The 19313-nt window shown below is 44.2% G+C and overlaps 1 protein-coding gene across 1 annotated transcript in view; it reads left to right on the top strand.

Annotated features, from left to right (window-relative positions):
• The first annotated feature begins 58 nt into the window (after positions 1–58).
• The window catches only part of cfap61 (cilia and flagella associated protein 61), a 43238-nt gene continuing 23983 nt past the window's right edge, over positions 59–19313 (top strand). The window contains exons 1-14 of the mRNA XM_061741613.1: positions 59–145; positions 5772–5920; positions 6387–6537; positions 6689–6765; positions 8059–8126; positions 8209–8323; positions 9559–9688; positions 9819–9974; positions 10742–10849; positions 15921–16292; positions 17154–17294; positions 17414–17602; positions 17662–17856; positions 19172–19248. Coding sequence (XP_061597597.1) covers positions 5778–5920; positions 6387–6537; positions 6689–6765; positions 8059–8126; positions 8209–8323; positions 9559–9688; positions 9819–9974; positions 10742–10849; positions 15921–16292; positions 17154–17294; positions 17414–17602; positions 17662–17856; positions 19172–19248 — 1922 coding nt within the window. The 5' untranslated portion in view covers positions 59–145; positions 5772–5777. The remainder of the gene's footprint in view (positions 146–5771; positions 5921–6386; positions 6538–6688; positions 6766–8058; positions 8127–8208; positions 8324–9558; positions 9689–9818; positions 9975–10741; positions 10850–15920; positions 16293–17153; positions 17295–17413; positions 17603–17661; positions 17857–19171; positions 19249–19313) is intronic.

The raw sequence follows: 19313 nt of genomic DNA, 5'->3' as shown, positions 1-19313 counted from the left end.
GAACTCCGGCTACTTCCGGTGGGCACCAGTTGCCATGGCGACGGAAATGACCGTTTAAAACGCCGATAGAAACTCCGGTTTCAACTTTAAGGCGACTTAGAGAAGAATTTTTGACATCTAATAGACATCTAAAGACGAACTGCGGGTAAGTGTTTACGACTCAATGTGTAGTAACTAGTAACTTAATAAAATAATAGAGAATATGTTCCACTTTTTTATAGAAATGAGCTCCTTAAAAGATAAAATCACATGATATTTTCAACGCTGCGAACCTGATTTGATTTGATTTGATTTGATTTGATTTGAAGATTTTATTTCGAACATACATGATAAAAAAAGAGTAAAAAAAGTAAAAAAAAAAAAAAAACAGAATACATATAATATAAATATATGTAATTTATATATATAAAACACACATACCTACTTTAATTACTGTTCAATACAGTGATATAACACTCAATTATATGTATTAATAAATATAGTCAAAATCAAACTAATCAAGGCAAACAAAAGAAAAGAAAAGAAACGCCCAGCATTTAGTTGTGCTACTATGTATGTATACATGTACTAATAGAAGTAATTATAATGTATAGTATTACATTATCATTACTTTACTATAATACTACAATATAACAGAGAACAATAGACAGCATATACATATAAGAGTAGATATGCTATATATACATTCGTTCATATATTTACCTCCAATTATATACATAAAAATGACTATAAATCTCTATATCGACATATCTACATATAACTATAAATCAGTATATATTAATAGAGATATAGATACACAAATACTGTACGTATAATACAAATCAATATATCCATATACATACCTACATATAACATATGTATATCCATAATATACGTATACATATCTACATATATTAATAAATGTACATATCTACATGTTTTTTCGCATCTGTATTTTCGTTAGAATGTTTCTTTGGCCGCGTTCAGACTGCAGGCAAATCTGATATATATCTGATTCCTTCTCATATCCGATTATCAGGGCTGACTGTCCACACTGTTTTTAGCAAGTGTCCATATCGGATCTGGCTCTGTTCAGACTGCGCCACACATTGACTGATCTGACGGGTTGCCGTAGCAACGACGTCAGAGCGGAGGCGTCACCCAGCGCGTGTATTGTGTGAAGTCATGTATTTCTTTTATATATATAAAAAAATCCCAAAATATCTGTACCGTTTCTGATTGGGTTGGCACTGCGCATCATTTTTAGACATAACAATGAACGCATACCGCAAAAGTTGTGTCTCGGTGGAGGGACCCGACGTCCCAGCAAAATGAGAAACAGAGAAAAGTGTTCAGAACAAAACCACCAGCAAACTAAGGCCGCGTTCAGACTGCAGGCAAATCTGATATATATCTGATTCCTTCTCATATCCGATTTTCAGGGCTGACTGTCCACACTGTTTTTAGCAAGTGTCCATATCGGATATGGCTCTGTTCAGACTGCGCCACACATTGACTGATCTGACGGGTTGCCGTAGCAACGACGTCGGAGCGGAACTGCGGTCACGCCATCTACGCTTCGGAGAGGCGCAGTCGCGCTATCTGCGCTTGGAAATCGATTGCGCGTCTACAGCGCGTTGTACGGTAAAGCGTGTGGACGGCTTCAAAACGGTTATTATTATTATTTTCACGTCTTGAAATAGATACATATGTCATTCCTTTTTGTAGTTTTACTAAAGTCTAACAAAATGATAAAAAAACAAAAAAAACAAAACAATCCCATTCAGAATCCCCTTCATTTCTATATAGGAGGAATATAGGCAGATTAAAAAAATTAATAAAAAAATCTAATCAAATACTAGTCAGCACACTGTAAGATATTCTTGTTCAGCATGTCCTCAAGTACCTCTGACATCATTTTCAAGTTCTTTTACCCTAGCATTTTCTAATAATTACATCCTAAAATCATACCCAATACACATGAATATAGGCAGATTTCAAAAATTCATAAAAAAAATCTAATCAAATACTAGTCAGCACACTGTAAGATATTCTTGTTCAGCATGTCCTCAAGTACCTCTGACATCGTTTTCAAGTTCTTTTACCCTAGCATTTTCTAATAATTACATCCCAAAATCATACCGAATACACAGGAATATAGGCAGATTTCAAAAATTCATAAAAAAATCTAATCAAATACTAGTCAGCACACTGTAAGATATTCTTGTTCAGCATGTCCTCAAGTACCTCTGACATCATTTTCAAGTTCTTTTACCCTAGCATTTTCTAATAATTACATCCTAAAATCATACCCAATACACAGGAATATAGGCAGATTAAAAAAAATCATAAAAAAATCAAATCAAATACTAGTCAGCACACTGTAAGATATTCTTGTTCAGCATGTCACTTTTCACTTTCACTTTTGGCTGGTTTTGAGGTAACCTGGTCTTGATCAAACTGTCAATTGGATTTTGATGTTTGGCTTATTAAAGTCTTCCCTAATTCTCATCATGCCTCTGCCTTGTGTGTGCTGTAGGTGTGGCTTTACCATTGTAACAATAGACATGTGGACCCAAGATCCGGGTAATTAGTATTATTATTGTATTATTATTATTATTATTATTATTATTATTATTATTATTATTATTATTATTATTATTATTATTATTATTACTTGAATTGTTGATATTTTCTACATTCAGCATAATGAATATGTGTGCCATAAGCAAATTACTACTACTACTACTACTACTACTACTACTACTACTACTACTACTACTACTACTACTACTACTACTACTAATAATAATAATAATAATAATAATAATATAATAATAATAATAAAAACAATAATACTATAATCAGACAATGGTTAGACTTAAATGACCATTTTAGAATACTTGGCCTACTTTGTTATTGAAAATTTCAGCAGTTGTTCAACATGAAATTTGTATCTGGATTACCTGGGGACAAGTTATAAAAGATTTTACTTGAGTTTTCTAATGATATTGTAATATATAGAACTGAATGTGCATCTGATATCAATTTACCATCCAAATAATTCAAATATTTAAAAAAAATCTGCAGTAATTCAACATGACACTCATGAGCTAAAGAGTTTTTAATTACATTATTCACTTTTTAGACTGCTCACTGTCTGGTGATAATTTCAATTTGGTTAAGTCTCTTCCCTGTTTGGCAGTAGTGTTTCTGTGCTTTTGCGATTACGTTCAAATCTGATGAAGAGACTAAAAACCAGATCTGCTATCCATCCTTTTACCCGGATCTTGGGTCCACATGTCTATTGTTACAATGGTAAAGCCACACCTACAGCACACACAAGGCAGAGGCATGATGAGAATTAGGGAAGACTTTAATAAGCCAAACATCAAAATCCAATTGACAGTTTGATCAAGACCAGGTTACCTCAAAACCAGCCAAAAGTGAAAGTGAAAAGTGACATGCTGAACAAGAATATCTTACAGTGTGCTGACTAGTATTTGATTTGATTTTTTTATGAATTTTTTTAATCTGCCTATATTCCTGTGTATTCGGTATGATTTTGGGATGTAATTATTAGAAAATGCTAGGGTAAAAGAACTTGAAAATGATGTCAGAGGTACTTTGATGACATGCTGAACAAGAATATCTTACAGTGTGCTGACTAGTATTTGATTAGATTTTTTTATGAATTTTTTTAATCTGCCTATATTCCTGTGTATTGGGTATGATTTTGGGATGTAATTATTAGAAAATGCTAGGGTAAAAGAACTTGAAAATGATGTCAGAGGTACTTGAGGACATGCTGAACAAGAATATCTTACAGTGTGCTGACTAGTATTTGATTAGATTTTTGTTTTTTTTTATCATTTTGTTAGACTTTAGTAAAACTACAAAAAGGAATGACATATGTATCTATTTCAAGACGTGGAAATAATAATAATAACCGTTTTGAAGCCGTCCACACGCTTTACCGTACAACGCGCTGTAGACGCGCAATCGATTTCCAAGCGCAGATAGCGCGACTGCGCCTCTCCGAAGCGTAGATGGCGTGACCGCAGTGGAGCGGAGGCGTCACCCAGCGCGTGTATTGTGTGAAGTCATTTATTTCTTTTATATATATAAAAAATCCCAAAATATCTGTACCGTTTCTGATTGGGTCGGCACTGCGCATCATTTTTAGACATAAAAATGAACGCATACAGCAAAAGTTGTGTGATCGGCGGAGGGACCCGGCGTCCCAGCAAAATGAGAAACAAGGTGTTCAGAACAAAACCACCAGCAAACTAACAAACCAACCAACAAAGCTCAGAGTTAACAAAACGAACCAGCAATTAATAACTGGCAGCCCCGCTCCATAACCTGTCCTCCTAGGAGGAGAGGGGCTGACGGGCTGCAGGTTCAGGCTCACAGCGCGACTGAAGGCTGATTTATGGTTCCGCGTTACACCACGCAGAGCCTACGGCGTAGGGTACGCGGCGACACGCACCTACGTGGAAATGCGGTCTTTTTTTCTGCTATTAAAACATGATTTGTAATGTGAATTTGCAACACTCAAACTACAAATAATAGTTTTTGACGTGACATCAGAGATTGTACATGCTCTCTGTGAAAGGATGAGTAGCTCCACAACTGGAAATGGGCGGGTGGTTTGGAGCGTCTGGGACAGTCATATCCGATCTGAGTGTTTGGAGCTGTTCACACTGACACGCATCTGCCCAAATGAGATATGGATCGGATATGAAACTACCTCCTGGAGGTGGTTTCGATCTAGTTTGCAAAAATCGGATATCATGCGGTTTGGGACTGTTCAGACTTCAAAAGAGTCATCCAGTTTCAATCTGGATGGGCTAAAAATCGGATATTTGCCTGCAGTCTGAACGCGGCCTAACAAACCAACCAACAAAGCTCAGAGTTAACAAAACGAACCAGCAATGAATAACTGGCAGCCCCGCTCCATAACCTCTCCTCCTAGGAGGAGAGGGGCTGACGGGCTGCAGGTTCAGGCTCACAGCGCGACTGATAGGAAGATATGAAGGCTGATTTATGGTTCCGCGTAACACCGACGCAGAGCCTACGGCGTAGGGTACGCGGCGACGGCACCGTACGTGGAAATGCGGTCTTTTTTTCTGCTATTAAAACATGTTGTAATGTGAATTTGCAACACTTAAACTACAAATAATAGTTTTTGACGTGACATCAGAGATTGTACATGCTCTCTGTGAAAGGATGAGTAGCTCCACAACTGGAAATGGGCGGGTGGTTTGGAGCGTCTGGGACAGTCATATCCGATCTGAGTGTTTGGAGCTGTTCAGACTGCGACGCATCTGCCCAAATGCGATATGGATCGGATATGAAACTACCTCCCGGAGGTGGTTTCGATCTGGTTTGCAAAAATCGGATATCACGCGGTTTGGGACTGTTCAGACTTCAAAAGAGTCATCCAGTTTCAATCTGGATGGGCTAAAAATCGGATATTGGCTGGCAGTCTGAACGCGGCCTTTGTGTCTTTTTTAAAATTGTGATATGTTTTGACTTGTAGCTCCATGCTCAGGCTGTTACTTATAACGATTCATTTTATTTCAGAATTATTCAGATTAACTATATAAGAGTAGATGTGCTATATATACTGGTTCGTATATTTACATCCAATTATATACATACAAATTACTATAAATCTGTTTATCGACATATCTACATATAACTATGAATCAGTATATATTAATAGAGATATAGATACACAAATACTGTACGTATAATACAGGTTTACTTACATGTTTTTTTTCCAGGTGAGGATGAGGAGGATAACGTCGTCCAGCGGTCAACACGAAACCGTCACCCTGCGGAGGAGCGAGTCCTCGGACGCTCCAGGAATCTGCAGCCTGGTGAATCCCTCGGACCGAGACGTGTTTGGGAAGATCAACGTCATGCAACTTCTGTGAGTCAAAATATGTCTCTTTTATAACCTTCAGAGGGTGAAAGCACCGATCCGTCGAGGTGGAGGAAGTTTATCTCAATAAGATGAGCACATGTTCCTGGGAAATAACCAATAGAAGTCCAGTGAAATGTTATTTTATGTTATTTTTTTAATTTTATTTTTACATGATGATGATGATGATGATGATGATGATTATTATTATTATTATTATTATTGTTATTATTAGTATTAAATATTATTATTAAATAATATTATTATTATTATTATTATTAAATATTAGTATTATTATTATCATCATCATCATCATCATCATCATCATCATCATCATTATTTATTATTATTATTATTATTATTATTATTATTGTTATTATTATTTTATTATTATTATTATCAACCTGGGTTCACCTGGGTTTACTGGGGTTTTCAGGGGTTGCCATGACAACACAGCCGTGTCTCCTGTCTCCAGGGAGAAGGCGGAGCTAGCCGTGACGGTGGCCGACGACCAGGACCAGGTTCTGGCTCACGCCTGCTTCCTGGACCATCCTGCAGCCGCGCTGGTGGACCCGGCCCGCTGGGAACACTTGGTCTGGGAACAGCTCGGGGCCCACGCCTGCACCGTGAGCAGCTAACCCGCTAGTGCTGGGTCAGGTGGTACCAGTTAACCCGCTAGTACTGGGTCAGCTGGTACCAGCTGGATCCGTGACCCGGCTGAACTTTCACGGTTCTAAACAGGAAGTGAACGTTAATGCCAGCGTCTCGTCCCTGCAGCCCGTCAACACTCTGTTCATGCACCTGTTTGTGGCCCGGGAGGGATTTGGACCCGCAGCAGCAGAGGAGATCATGAGGTCTGAACACACACTCCTCTTCACCCTTTAACACCTTATTATTATTATTATTATTATTATTATTATTATTATTATTATTATTATTATTATTGTTAATACCTGTCACACGGAGACACCCAGGATCCTTGTGTTGTGTTCATCACCCAAACCTCACATCTAGTACTGCTGAACACATGACAGACGTGAGATGTGATCAATTATTCACTGGTTTCGACCTTGATGCAAATCTTGGTCGTCGTGTGTTCAGTCGACTAGATGTTAAAACATTTAACTTTACTGGAATTCAGGTCTGAACATGAAAACACAACATTAATAACAACTTTACACTTGTAATAATACACTTGTGGGTGATTGTGGACTTATTTGGTAATCTATTTATTGTATGAAATGTGTTTATTATGGGGTGCAGATGTGTCCAGCTTCACGGTTAGTTTAATATTAAACCTGTGTAACAGAAACATCTGATCAACTATGATCCCAGTTTAGTTTAGAGACGTGTTTCAGCTCCTCATATGATTCACTATTTATTAAGAACATGGAGGTAAAGACAGAGAGACTGCTGCTGCTCATCTGAGACCAGCACCAGGTGTGGGTTGAAGGGGGGTTGACGGTGTGACTGTCCTCTGTCCAGGGCCTCCTTCAGGGCCTGTTAATACCTGTTAATAACTGTTAATACCTGTTAATACATGTCAATACCCTTTAATACCTGTTAATACCTGCTAATACCTGTTAATACATGTTAATACCTGATAATGCCTGTTCATACCTGTTAATACCTGTTAATACCTGCTAATACCTGTTAATACCCTTTAATACCTGTTAATACCTGGCAATACCTGTTAATACCTGTTAATACCTGCCAATACCTGTTAATACCCTTTAATACCTGCTAATACCTGTTAATACCCTTTAATACCTGCGAATACCTGTTAATACCCTTTAATACCTGTGAATACCTGTTAATACCCTTTAATACCTGCTAATACCTGTTAATACCCTTTAATACATTTTAATACCTGTTAATACCCTTTAATACCTGTTAATACCTGCTAATACCTGTTAATACCTGTTAATACCCTTTAATACCTTTTAATACCTGTTAATACCCTTTAATACCCTTTAATACCTTTTAATACCTGTTAATACCCTTTAATACCTGCTAATACCCTTTAATACCTGTTAATACCTGTTATTACCCGTTAATACCTGTTAATACCTGTTAATACCTGTTAATACCTGTTAATACCCGTTAATACCTGTTAATACCTGTTAATACCTGTTAATACCCTCCAGGGCCTCCTTCAGGGCCGTGTCCCACCTGGACTACATCCTCCTGCTGACCCGGGAGGCCGGAGATCTAGGTGAGGAAATGATTCCTGGTCCAGGTACCTCACCTGTACTCACCTGTACTCCCCCCCAGGTAAACCAGGTGTGTGTTTGCAGGCCCGGCCCTGGAGAGGGTGATGGAGCCGCTGCAGCCCCAGACGGAGCTCCGGTGTCGGGGCTGGATCTGCTGCAGGGAGGAGCTGGAACCCAAGCTCCGTGTCCGGCAGGCAAGGTACTGGTCCTGGCTTGCATGCAAAATTTGGTGACTTTTTGGGCACGTTTAGGGGGGCAAAAAGGCCTTCCTTTTGTCAGAACAATAAGAAGAAGAAGAAGAATTCCTGCAATTACAATAGGGCCTTCGCACTGCAAGTGCTCGGGCCCTAATAATCGAGTTCTGAAAAACACATTCATTAATGCAGTAGAGGATTCAGATCATTAGCTCGTCCAATAAAGGCAAAACAATCCAAAAAGGTTATACGGTCAAAGTCCCTAGACTGTATTGATACTCAATGGGAAATGTGCAATATCTGCCTGTCTACCTCACACACATTCTACCTGCTCTTTTTGCACAGTTTTTCTGTCTTTTTTGTCTTTCGCACTACTTTATTTCCATTGCAATGTACTGTATATACTGTCTTTATTTCGTAATTATATATATTTTGTACTTTTTACTTTTTTTACCCCTCCCCTGCATGTGTGTTGAGTGTACTGCTGCTGAACAAAGTGAGTTTCCCCATTGAGGGAGAAATAAAGGATTATCTTATCTTAAATGTAGGGCCTCCTGGGGGACGAGTCGTCCCTCCAGGTCTGTATTGGCACTTTTCCACTAGTATGTACTCAGCGCGCTTCTACCCGCCACGCCCCCGTCTTGCGCTTTTCCACTACGGGCCGAGGCGGGTGGAGCCGTGCCAAGCAGATACTTTTTCAGTAACCATTCTGCCGAGGTTTTAACCGTGCTGAGCCGGCACTATATCTGACGTCACCACAATACACGCCACTGATTGGTCGGGGGGCGGTGCCGTCAGACGTTTGAATCAGGAAGCGGGAGTCAGCGCGAGAGCGACCCACGGCTCGCAGCGATTTTATTATAAAGCGCAAATGTCTGTTTGGTGATCCAACTCTGAGGTGCAGATGTTCATAAACCTGGTGGCTGAGGAGAGAATTAAAAAAGGGATGTAGACGGGCGATAAGGAACGATCAGATCCACAGGTGCTCTGTTTTACTCTCAGCCGCTCGCGGCTCCAGCTGATTTCTCATCTGCGCCGACACAAACAAAGGGGTTGCGCAATCAAGTACGTCACAGCAGCTTCACCCCAACCCGCCCACTTCTCACCTGGCTGTGGAAAAACAAACAGGGACAAAGCGGGTGGAGCCTGGACGAGGCGGTACGAGCCAAGTCGGGTGAGTAGGTGGTAGTGGAAAAGCGCCATATGTGTCTCCTTCTCCTCACGTCCATCTGTGTTCCAGGGTGGAGGATTTTGACTCCATCTTGTCCAGGTTTGAGGAGAAGCAGAGGTCGTCCTACGTTGCTCGTCCCTACCTGCTGTCAGAGCTCATCGAAGGTCAGAATGACGACCTGCACATGGCTGTGTGTGAGGTGAGACACTGTCTCTGCAGAGACCCCCCCCCAGGCACCTGTCCCCCCCAGGTCTCAGGTCTGTCCCCCCCAGGTCTCTGGTCTGTCCCCCCCAGGTCTCAGGTGTTTTCAGGTGTGTCTGTCCCCCCAGGTGGACGGGTCCGTTGTTGGCTTCATGAGCGTCACCTCCGAGCTGGAATTGCAGCAGCTGGCTGCAGTCTACAACCTGGAGGGGCAGGACCAGGAGACGAGTTCACCTGTAAGTACCCCCACCTGTAAGTACCCCACCTGTAAGTACCCCCCAACTGTAAACACCCCCCCACCTGTAAATACCCCCCCACCTAAAGTATTGCACTAGTACTTCTTGGTAGGGGTGGGTTAAAAATAGAGAAATATCGATATTTTATCGATATACTGTAGATGTGTAGGAACAATTATCGATACATAAATCCAAGTATCAATTCAAAAAAAAAAGAATTATAATTATTTATTTTATTTCTTTTAATCCCGATGTTTTCACCATATGTGCTCCTCCCTAAGTCAGTCCTGGGCATTCCGGGAGGCCGCACTGAGCTCAGGTCTTCTCCTTCACCTGAGGACTGAGCAGCTTCTGTTCACCAGACAGGGTGGGGTTTCTCTGGCCGGACGTAGCGCATGGAAGGATCACGTTATTCCGTTATTGTAACTAGAATATCAATATCGTATCGTATCGTATCGTATCGGAAATCGTTTTGACTTGGGACTAGGAATGCCCCGATACCCATACTGGTATGGGTATCGGGGCCGATACTGCCCTCATATACTCGTACTCGCAAAAATTCTCTGATACCAGGCACCGATACTTCATTGTTGTTGTAGTTTCTGGTTAGCGCCGCTAGGGGGAGATGTTGAGCCGCCCCGCGGCTCCCCGGGTGATTGTGCAGCCTAGCTGAGCAGCAGCCACCGAGCCGCTGCTTCTCAGTTAGCTGTTCCATGTTTCAGTAAATTCTATCTTCCTTAATTATACAAACAGGTGTTTCAGGTGTGTCTGTCCCCCAGGTCTCGGGTGTTTTCAGGTGTGTCTGTCCCCCCCAGGTGGACGAGTCCGTTGTTGGCTTCATGAGCGTCAGCTCCGAGCTGGACTTGCAGCAGCTGGCTGCAATCAACGACCTGGAGGGGCAGGACCAGGAGACGAGTTCACCTGTAAGTACCCCCCAGCTGTAAGTACCCCATCTGTAAGTACCCCCCCCCCCACCTGTAAGTACCCCCCCTGTAAGTACCCCACCTGTAAGTACCCCCCCTGTAAGTACCCCCCCCTGTAAGTACCCCCCCTGTAAGTACCCCCCCCCTGTAAGTACCCCACCTGTAAGTACCCCCCCCACCTAAAGTATTGCACTAGTACTTCTTGGTAGGGGTGGGTTAAAAATATCGATATATCGATATTTTATCGATATAGATGTGTAGGAACGATTATCGATACATAAATCCAAGTATCAATAAAAAAAAAAGGATTATTATTATTTATTTTATCTCTTTTAATCCCGATGTTTTCACCATTACATGTGCTCCTCCCTAAGTCAGTCCTGGGCGTTGCTCCCACTACCAAACCAGGGAGTTCCTGCACTGAGCTCAGGTCTCCTCCTTACCTGAGGACTGAGCAGCTTCTGTTCACCAGTGTGGGGTTTCTCTGGCCGGACGTAGCGCATGGAAGGATCACCTTATTCCGTTATTGTAACTAGAATATCAATATCGAATTGTATCGTATCGGAAATCGTATTGACTTGGGACTAGGGATGCCCCGATACCGATACTGGTATCGGTATCGGGGCCGATACCGCCCTCATATACTCGTACTCGTACTCGCAAAAATTCTCAGATACCAGGCACCGATACTTCATTGTTGTTGTAGTTACTGGTTAGCGCTGCTAGGGGGAGATGTTGAGCCGCCCCGCGGCTCCCCGGGTGATTGTGCTGAGCAGCAGCCACCGAGCCGCTGCTTCTCAGCTAGCTGTTCCATGTTTCAGTAAATTCTATCTTCCTTAATTATACGAACTGGACGGTTGAGTATTATCCTTACTCATAGTGAACTTTATTAAACACTCGTAACTCACGTAACTCGTAACACGTAACTCACAGTACAACATAAACAATCCCATTGTTACATTGCGGTTAGCCGCGTTACCCGCGTTAGCCGGTTAGCCGCGCCGACAGCCCGCAGTCTGTCTTGCTTTTGTCGTCGTCCCTTATTTTGAAATATGTCCACACTGCTGACATCCCGCTTACATTGGCTGTGTCCCAATTGAGGGGCTGCGTCCTTCGAAGGCTGCATTTGAAGGCCGATTACGTCACGGCGGCGCGCCGAAGGCTGTCCCATTTGGAAGGCTGCTCCAGATGCAGCCTACAGATGCAGCCTTCTTCTCCCCCCGTTTGAAGGCTGTTAGAAGGATGCATCGGTGTATCCTTCGCGGCCCACCATATCCCAAGATGCATTGCGCACACAGCTATTTAACAATGGATGAGACGAAGCAGGAAGAGAGAGCGGAGACAACTACACTTTTAAATGTAAGTATTGGGTTTCACATCGCTCTAATAGGTAATGGGTCCGTGTATCTTTTGGTCATTGGATTTTTCCATCATGAGTGGGAATCAAAAAACAAAAAACGATTGGTTTATTTGATTTTCCTTTTAAAACAAAAAACAAATATTGAATTACACTGCATTTTTTCTTTTTCTGTGTTAATATGATTTAACAAAGATTCAAAATACGCTTTTATTTTCGTTTTCTATTTCATATAAGAAAAATGAAATTACTAGTCAACAGGAACGAAAAAACGAACCAAAAACAACCGTTTATTCATATTCAGTGCAGTGTTTGGCGGTGTGTTTGTGAGAACTGGGGTCCCTGGAGGTCCTGGAGAGCCAATGTCCCCGTAGCGCGAGGTGTCCCCGGCGAGCTGCAGTGTTTGGCGGGCTGTCTGTGAGTGTCCTGGGGTCCCTGGAGGTCCTGGAGAGCACAAGTCCCCGTACCGGGAGCTGTCCCCGGTCCTGGCCGGGATCAGTGCAGTGTTTGGCCGGTGTGCTTGTGAGAACTGGGGTCCCTGGAGGCCCAGGAGGCAAAGGGAACGCCCAAGTAGCCTACCCCCCGTACCGGGACGTGGTCCCGGTCTTGGCCGGGTGCAGTGCAGCGTTTCGCGGGCTGGGTGTGAGTGTCTGGGGTCTCTGGGTGCCTGGGTCCTGGTCCCGGGACTCGTGGGTCCCTGGGTCGGGTCCCGGGACTCGTGGGTCCCTGGGTCGGGTCCCGGGACTCGTGGGTCCCTGGGTCCTGGTCCCGGGACTCGTGGGTCCCTGGGTCCTGGTCCCGGGACTCGTGGGTCCCTGGACTCGTGGGTCCCTGGGTCGGGTCCCGGGACTCGTGGGTCCCTGGGTCCTGGTCCCGGGACTCGTGGGTCCCTGGGTCCTGGTCCCGGGACTCGTGGGTCCCTGGGTCCTGGTCCCGGGACTCGTGGGTCCCTGGGTCCTGGTCCCGGGACTCGTGGGTCCCTGGGTCCTGGTCCCGGGACTCGTGGGTCCCTGGGTCGGGTCCCGGGACTCGTGGGTCCCTGGGTCCTGGCCACTTTCGCCCGATTTTCAGACACTTTGGCCGGCTTTCGGCTTCCTTCGGGCCCGCCTCTGCGGCGCTGCTCCCCCCGACCGCCGGGGGCTTCGCAGCGCCTCCCTCTCGGTAGCGAGACCGAGTCGACCCGTCCGCCCCAGGTGTCCCCCCACGGAGCCCCGCCGCCGCCGGGCAGGCCGACCTCCGATCCACCAGCAACGGGACTCGGGTCTCGGCAGCCCCGTGCGGGGAGACCTCGGGAGCGGCCGGAACCTCGCCCCGCCTCGACGCACCGTTTTCTGGGCGGGCGGGTGGGTCCGCTCGGGCTGGGGGTGACCGGCAATCCAGGGCCCGGTTCAGCCGTCTGCGGCGTGGTAGGGTTTGAGAAACATTGTTTTTCCCGGAGGACTAACACCACCGCCAGAGCGGCAGCCGACGTCGGTGGTCGGCCTGCCCGGCGCCGGCGGGGCTCCGTGGGGGGACACCTGGGGCGGACGGGTCGACTCGGTCTCGCTACCGAGAGGGAGGCGCTGCCAGCCCCCCGGTGGACGGGGGGAGCAGCGCCGCAGAGGCGGGCCCGAAGGAAGCCGAAAGCCGGCCAAAGTGTCTGAAAATCGGGCGAAAGTGGCCAGGACCCAGGGACCCACGAGTCCCGGGACCAGGACCCAGGGACCCACGAGTCCCGGGACCCGACCCAGGGACCCACGAGTCCCGGGACCCGACCCAGGGACCCACGAGTCCCGGGACCCGACCCAGGGACCCACGAGTCCCGGGACCAGGACCCAGGGACCCAGAGACCCCAGACACTCACACCCAGCCCGCGAAACGCTGCACTGCACCCGGCCAAGACCGGGACCACGTCCCGGTACGGGGGGTAGGCTACTTGGGCGTTCCCTTTGCCTCCTGGACCTCCAGGGACCCCAGTTCTCACAAGCACACCGGCCAAACACTGCACTGATCCCGGCCAGGACCGGGGACAGCTCCCGGTACGGGGACATTGGCTCTCCAGGACCTCCAGGGACCCCAGTTCTCACAAGCACACCGCCAAACACTGCACTGAATATGAATAAACGGTTGTTTTTGATTCGTTTTTTCGTTCCTGTTGACTAGTAATTTCATTTTTCTTATATGAAATAGAAAACGAAAATAAAAGCGTATTTTGAATCTTTGTTAAATCATATTAACACAGAAAAAGAAAAAATGCAGTGTAATTCAATATTTGTTTTTTGTTTTAAAAGGAAAATCAAATAAACCAATCGTTTTTTGTTTTTTGATTCCCACTCATGATGGAAAAATCCAATGACCAAAAGATACACGGACCGTAATGGTAGATATGTTAAACTTTAAGGGACTTTAAAACATAAATCAGTTCAAATACGTGGCATTAGTTTTGCTGATAACCATCTAGGTCCGTGTATTTCGCGGCCATCCGTTTGTTGTTTTGAAATGACAAAATAAAAATAGAGAAATAATCCAAAATAATCCGTTTCCCCATCTTTTGTTTTGATAATGAAAAAGGGATCGTTATCCATTATCCGTTTTCCGATTTCATTGATGTGTTTGAAAATCGAAATTGGGAATTAAAACAGCGAGAGGAAAACTCTTTTCTCTTTTCTCTATTCGTTTCGGGCGGGGGCGGGGGGTATGTTAGATGTTGTTAGAGGACACGCAGCTTTTTTTTTGTCGCTGCAGCTGAACGGACTTTCACAACATCACAGTGAAGCATGAGTTTAATCTGTCTTCTCTCCGTCATGAAACTGCAGCGATGTGACGGTCCGTTCAGCTGCAGCGTCAAAAAAAAAAGCTGCGTCCAATCAATAACATAAACTGAACTCTAACATAACAAAACGGAGCTAACTAGTTGAGAGGCTCTGCTGCCTCCACATTCGTCACAGCATTTAAGAGATTGACATATATTTTATCGTTACTGTGGACTGTTATTATTTTTTATCCTTAATATTATGTACATAAATGGACCAAGATGAATACATTTAGGTTGTGAACCCTGGTTGACTGCTGAGTATCTGTAAGTCCAGTAAAATGTTTGTATTGATTACATTGCTAACCTGAGGATTATTAGTATTATTTTGCTGTTGAAGAACCATCTTGTCTGTTGACATGAAACAACAAAACCTGAACATTTCAATTTTGTGTTAGGGAGCAAGGAGCATACAGAGAAGTTCATCAGGCTCAGAGCGGTGCATGAAAACATGTTCACGGGGGCAAAGAATAGTGCCAGTGTGGCATGGAGGTGAGACAATAAACAAATATTTACATCTTGTATTTAAAAGTTATTCTAATGATTCTAATCCTATACAAAGGCTAAAATAAAAAGACAATCCATTAGGGAAAAAAACACATCCAATGATTATTTGGGGGATTTTGTGTCTGTCTTGCTGTCACCTTTTCCAATATTTGTGTCCTTGTGTTAACATGATTGATTTGTGTTTCCCTTTTTTTCTCGTTTCTCTCTGTGTTGAGGACAATCCTGGAGAAAATGGGCCTGCAGGGGAAGGTGCCTCCCCTGCAGGCTAAGAAGAAGTGGGACAACCTTAAAAAAATATATAAAGTATGTACATGAGATCTGGAAATTTAATTATTTGTTTTACCCATGCAAGTTAATAAACACTTTGCTGAAAAGTTTTGCTGTTGTTCATATGATGATGTTGTTCTCCGTATTAGGATTGCAAGTGTCCAGGGACAGGCGAGGGTGTGAGTGGGAAACCCACCGCTGCAACTTGGCCCTTGTTTGAAGTCATGGATGAGGTATTGGGACAGAGGCCTTCTGTGGCCCCCCCTGTCCTAATGGCCTCCATCCATGAGGACACACCGGGGCCAAGTGCAGCGGTGGGTGACCAGGAGGAGGAGGATGAGGAGGATAGCCGGCCAGGGCCAGCAGCAGCAGCAGCAGCAGCAGGGAGGAAGAGGGATAGGGATGAGGAATTGTTAAATCTCATCAAAGAGGACATGAGATTACAGAGGGAGGCAGAAGAGAGGAGAGCGCAGGAGAACAGGGAGAGGATGGACAGACTCTTTTCCCTGCTCGAGAGATTTGTAGATAAATAGTTGTTTTTTGTTGTAAATGTTAATTTGTTGATAATTGTTAGGTTGTTAATTTGTTAATCATACTGTTCACTTTTTACATGTTAATTTTGTACATAGTTTTTATATAAGAATTTTATTTTTCCAATTTAAGTTATTACCTTTTAAGAGATTTAAGAGAAGTTTACTGTGTTTATTGAATAAAAATATTGTTGTTAAAAATATAATTGTACACTTTATTTGTTAGTATTTACAGATAAAGCACAACAGTAGAGATCAACTATTTACAATTAACAATAGATTTACTTTGTTTGATTAGATTTGTCTGAACATTCACAACTATTTACAAAAGTACTATTAAAACAACTATTTACAGCTAAAAAAAAAAACAAATATAATGAATTAATACAAATACAAAAAAATTATATATAAAGAAAATTAATATAGAAATGTGAATGATGTTGCTGAGCAGGAGTCGGTGACAAGCTGCTGGGCTTGATGGGAGGCCACAATGAACTGGTCTCTTCTTCTGCTGGCAGTGGGACATCATCTGGGGTTTGTATCCAGAGTGTTTGGGGGTGCATGTCTCCACTGTCCACCGCATCGTCCACCGCATCGTCCATCAACTGGGTTTGCAGGGCTGACGCAATCGACGGCTGCCATGTCACTGAGATTTTTTTCAGAAAGAGGCGAGAATTAAAGACCGTGCATACAAAATACTACTTCACAACCTTATTTACATGAAAGAAATCCCATCACAAATTATTTCAACAAACAAATCTGTCTACAAAACAGTTTAAATAGGAATAATAGCTTTACTGTTATTTCACCTGCCTTCTAAAGGTAATCATGGTCACATGGCAACTCCTCCAGGGCAGACACCTCAGCAGACAGCTGGTCCCGCCACGGAGCACCGCTGACTGCCTCCAACCCATTCTCCCCCTCATCCTCTCCCTCATCCTCCACAGGCTGGTCCTCCAGGGCCATGATGTCACCGGCCCCAAGGCAGATGTTGTGGAGGACGGCACATGCTGTTATGACCTGAAATGAAAAAATAGTTCATTATGTTTAATTTACTCTTGTTCAGTATTGTAAAAAAAATAAATCAATCCTGTTGTGTGATGACATACCAGAGGTACAAAGGTGTGGTGCACCTCCAGCGCTTGGAGGAAGATGGCCCTGAACCTGGTCTTCATCATTCCATAGGCACGCTCTATAATGGAGCGTGCCCTGGAATGACGGCTGTTGAAGCGCTGGGCTCCCACACCTTCTACCGGTCGTTTGTAGGGAGGGATGAGGGGGAGTGGATGTTGGAGGCACGGGTACCTGCCGTCTGCAAGGATTTAGTGGAGACCACCCTGTATGATGCCCCACTTGCCAGCCAGAAGAGGAACACCAAGGCCTCAATTGTGACACCCCATCCGTGTCTCCGCTCCTGGTGGAGCAGGTCCAGCAGCACGGCCAGGGACTCTCTGCTCAGCCTCAAATCTGGCCTTGTGTCCTCCTGGCCAAAAAACCTGTCCAGCACAGGAACTGCCAGGTTTATCCTGCAGTACAGGGGTCTGGGCTGGATAGGGTAAGGAGAAGATTAATTTTAATTTAAGGTGAGGGTTATTTTAAATATGACGGAATTATCAAAATTAAATGACATTAACCATATAAACTAAGCTATATTTATATGTCTGTATAATAATCTATATAATTGACAATAACGCACACACACACACACACACACACACACACATAATAATGTCTAGCGTTTATGTCAATTCACAGTGATTAACGTAATGTATAGATATGCTAATTACCCGTAACTGTTACTTTGGTTAAATTGAACACGGCTTTAACTGTCTTTGGTCCTCCATCAGCCGCACATACAGCACCCGCCGGCGCCGGCGGACACGCCTCTCTTCCTCCTCCAACAAAATGAAAATAAAAAAAATAAACAAAAACAAAACTTCTGGCTCCATTTCTTTTTCTTTTTTGGGGGGGGGGTTCTTTCTTTCTTTTCTATCGTGTTTTCTTTCTTTCTTTCTGTCTATCTTTCTTTCTTTCTACTTTGTTTGGTGACGTAGGACAAGGGCGGGAACAGCGACCAGGAAATCCCCCGCAGGCTAGACCGTCTCATTTCACTAGCGTCCGTCCAGCCTTCGGTGTGGCCTTCGCGGTCTTCGAAGGCGTGGCCTACGAAGACCGCGTCCTCCGAAGGACGCAGCCCCTGAATTGAGACACAGCCAATTGTCACTATCTTGCCTGAAACGGCACCACTCTCCTAGCGGCTAACCGGACTGTAACAATGGGATTGTTTATGTTCTTCTTCTTCTCTGTTTTATTGGCGGATCGCAAACAACTTGCAACGTGCATTCCGCAACCTACTGGACAAGAGTGTGTAACATCATTTCATTTAGCCTGTTTTTTAAATTCTATTTGATTGTTTATGTTGTTTCACACCGACGGCTTCATGTGAAGCACCGCACATGCGCAGTTGATGTACCTGCGACGAGACAGCGCGTAGGAAAGCCCAGCCGGCTGAGTTTTGTTTAAAATTGAATTTCTCTTCCAAATAAAACCTGTCTTCCAATTCATTGCATTTTTCATTGCATTTTTAGCCTCGTTATTTTTGTGGTAGAAGTATCGGATCGGCACTCGGTATCGGCGAGTACACAAATTAAAATACTCATACTCGTACTCGGTGTGGAAAAAAAAGGGTATCGGGGCATCCCTACTTGGGACCTAGTGTATCGGAATCGTATTGAGAGGTCAGTGGTGATACCCAGCTCTACTTCCTGATCTCTGCCCAGGGAGGAACCCTCTTGTCCTGAGTGTTTGTTGTCATCTCTCTGGTTCCAGCTGATTGTCCTGAGTGTTTGTTGTCGTCTCTCTGGTTCCAGCCGACAGCAGCCTCACCAGAGCAGGCCGGGGTTTTCCGTATTCAGCTGTTTGGGATCGACAAGGAACATGAGACGAGGTGAGGAAAGAACTCTGAGTAGAAATGAACTTTGACCCCGGTCATTAAAGCAGCATATTTAGACG

Source organism: Cololabis saira, chromosome 15 (genome assembly GCF_033807715.1).
Source record: "Cololabis saira isolate AMF1-May2022 chromosome 15, fColSai1.1, whole genome shotgun sequence".
In the NCBI taxonomy this organism is placed as follows: Eukaryota; Metazoa; Chordata; class Actinopteri; order Beloniformes; family Belonidae; genus Cololabis; species Cololabis saira.
Note: the sequence above shows the minus strand (reverse complement) of the source record. Positions and strands in the feature narration are given on the sequence as shown.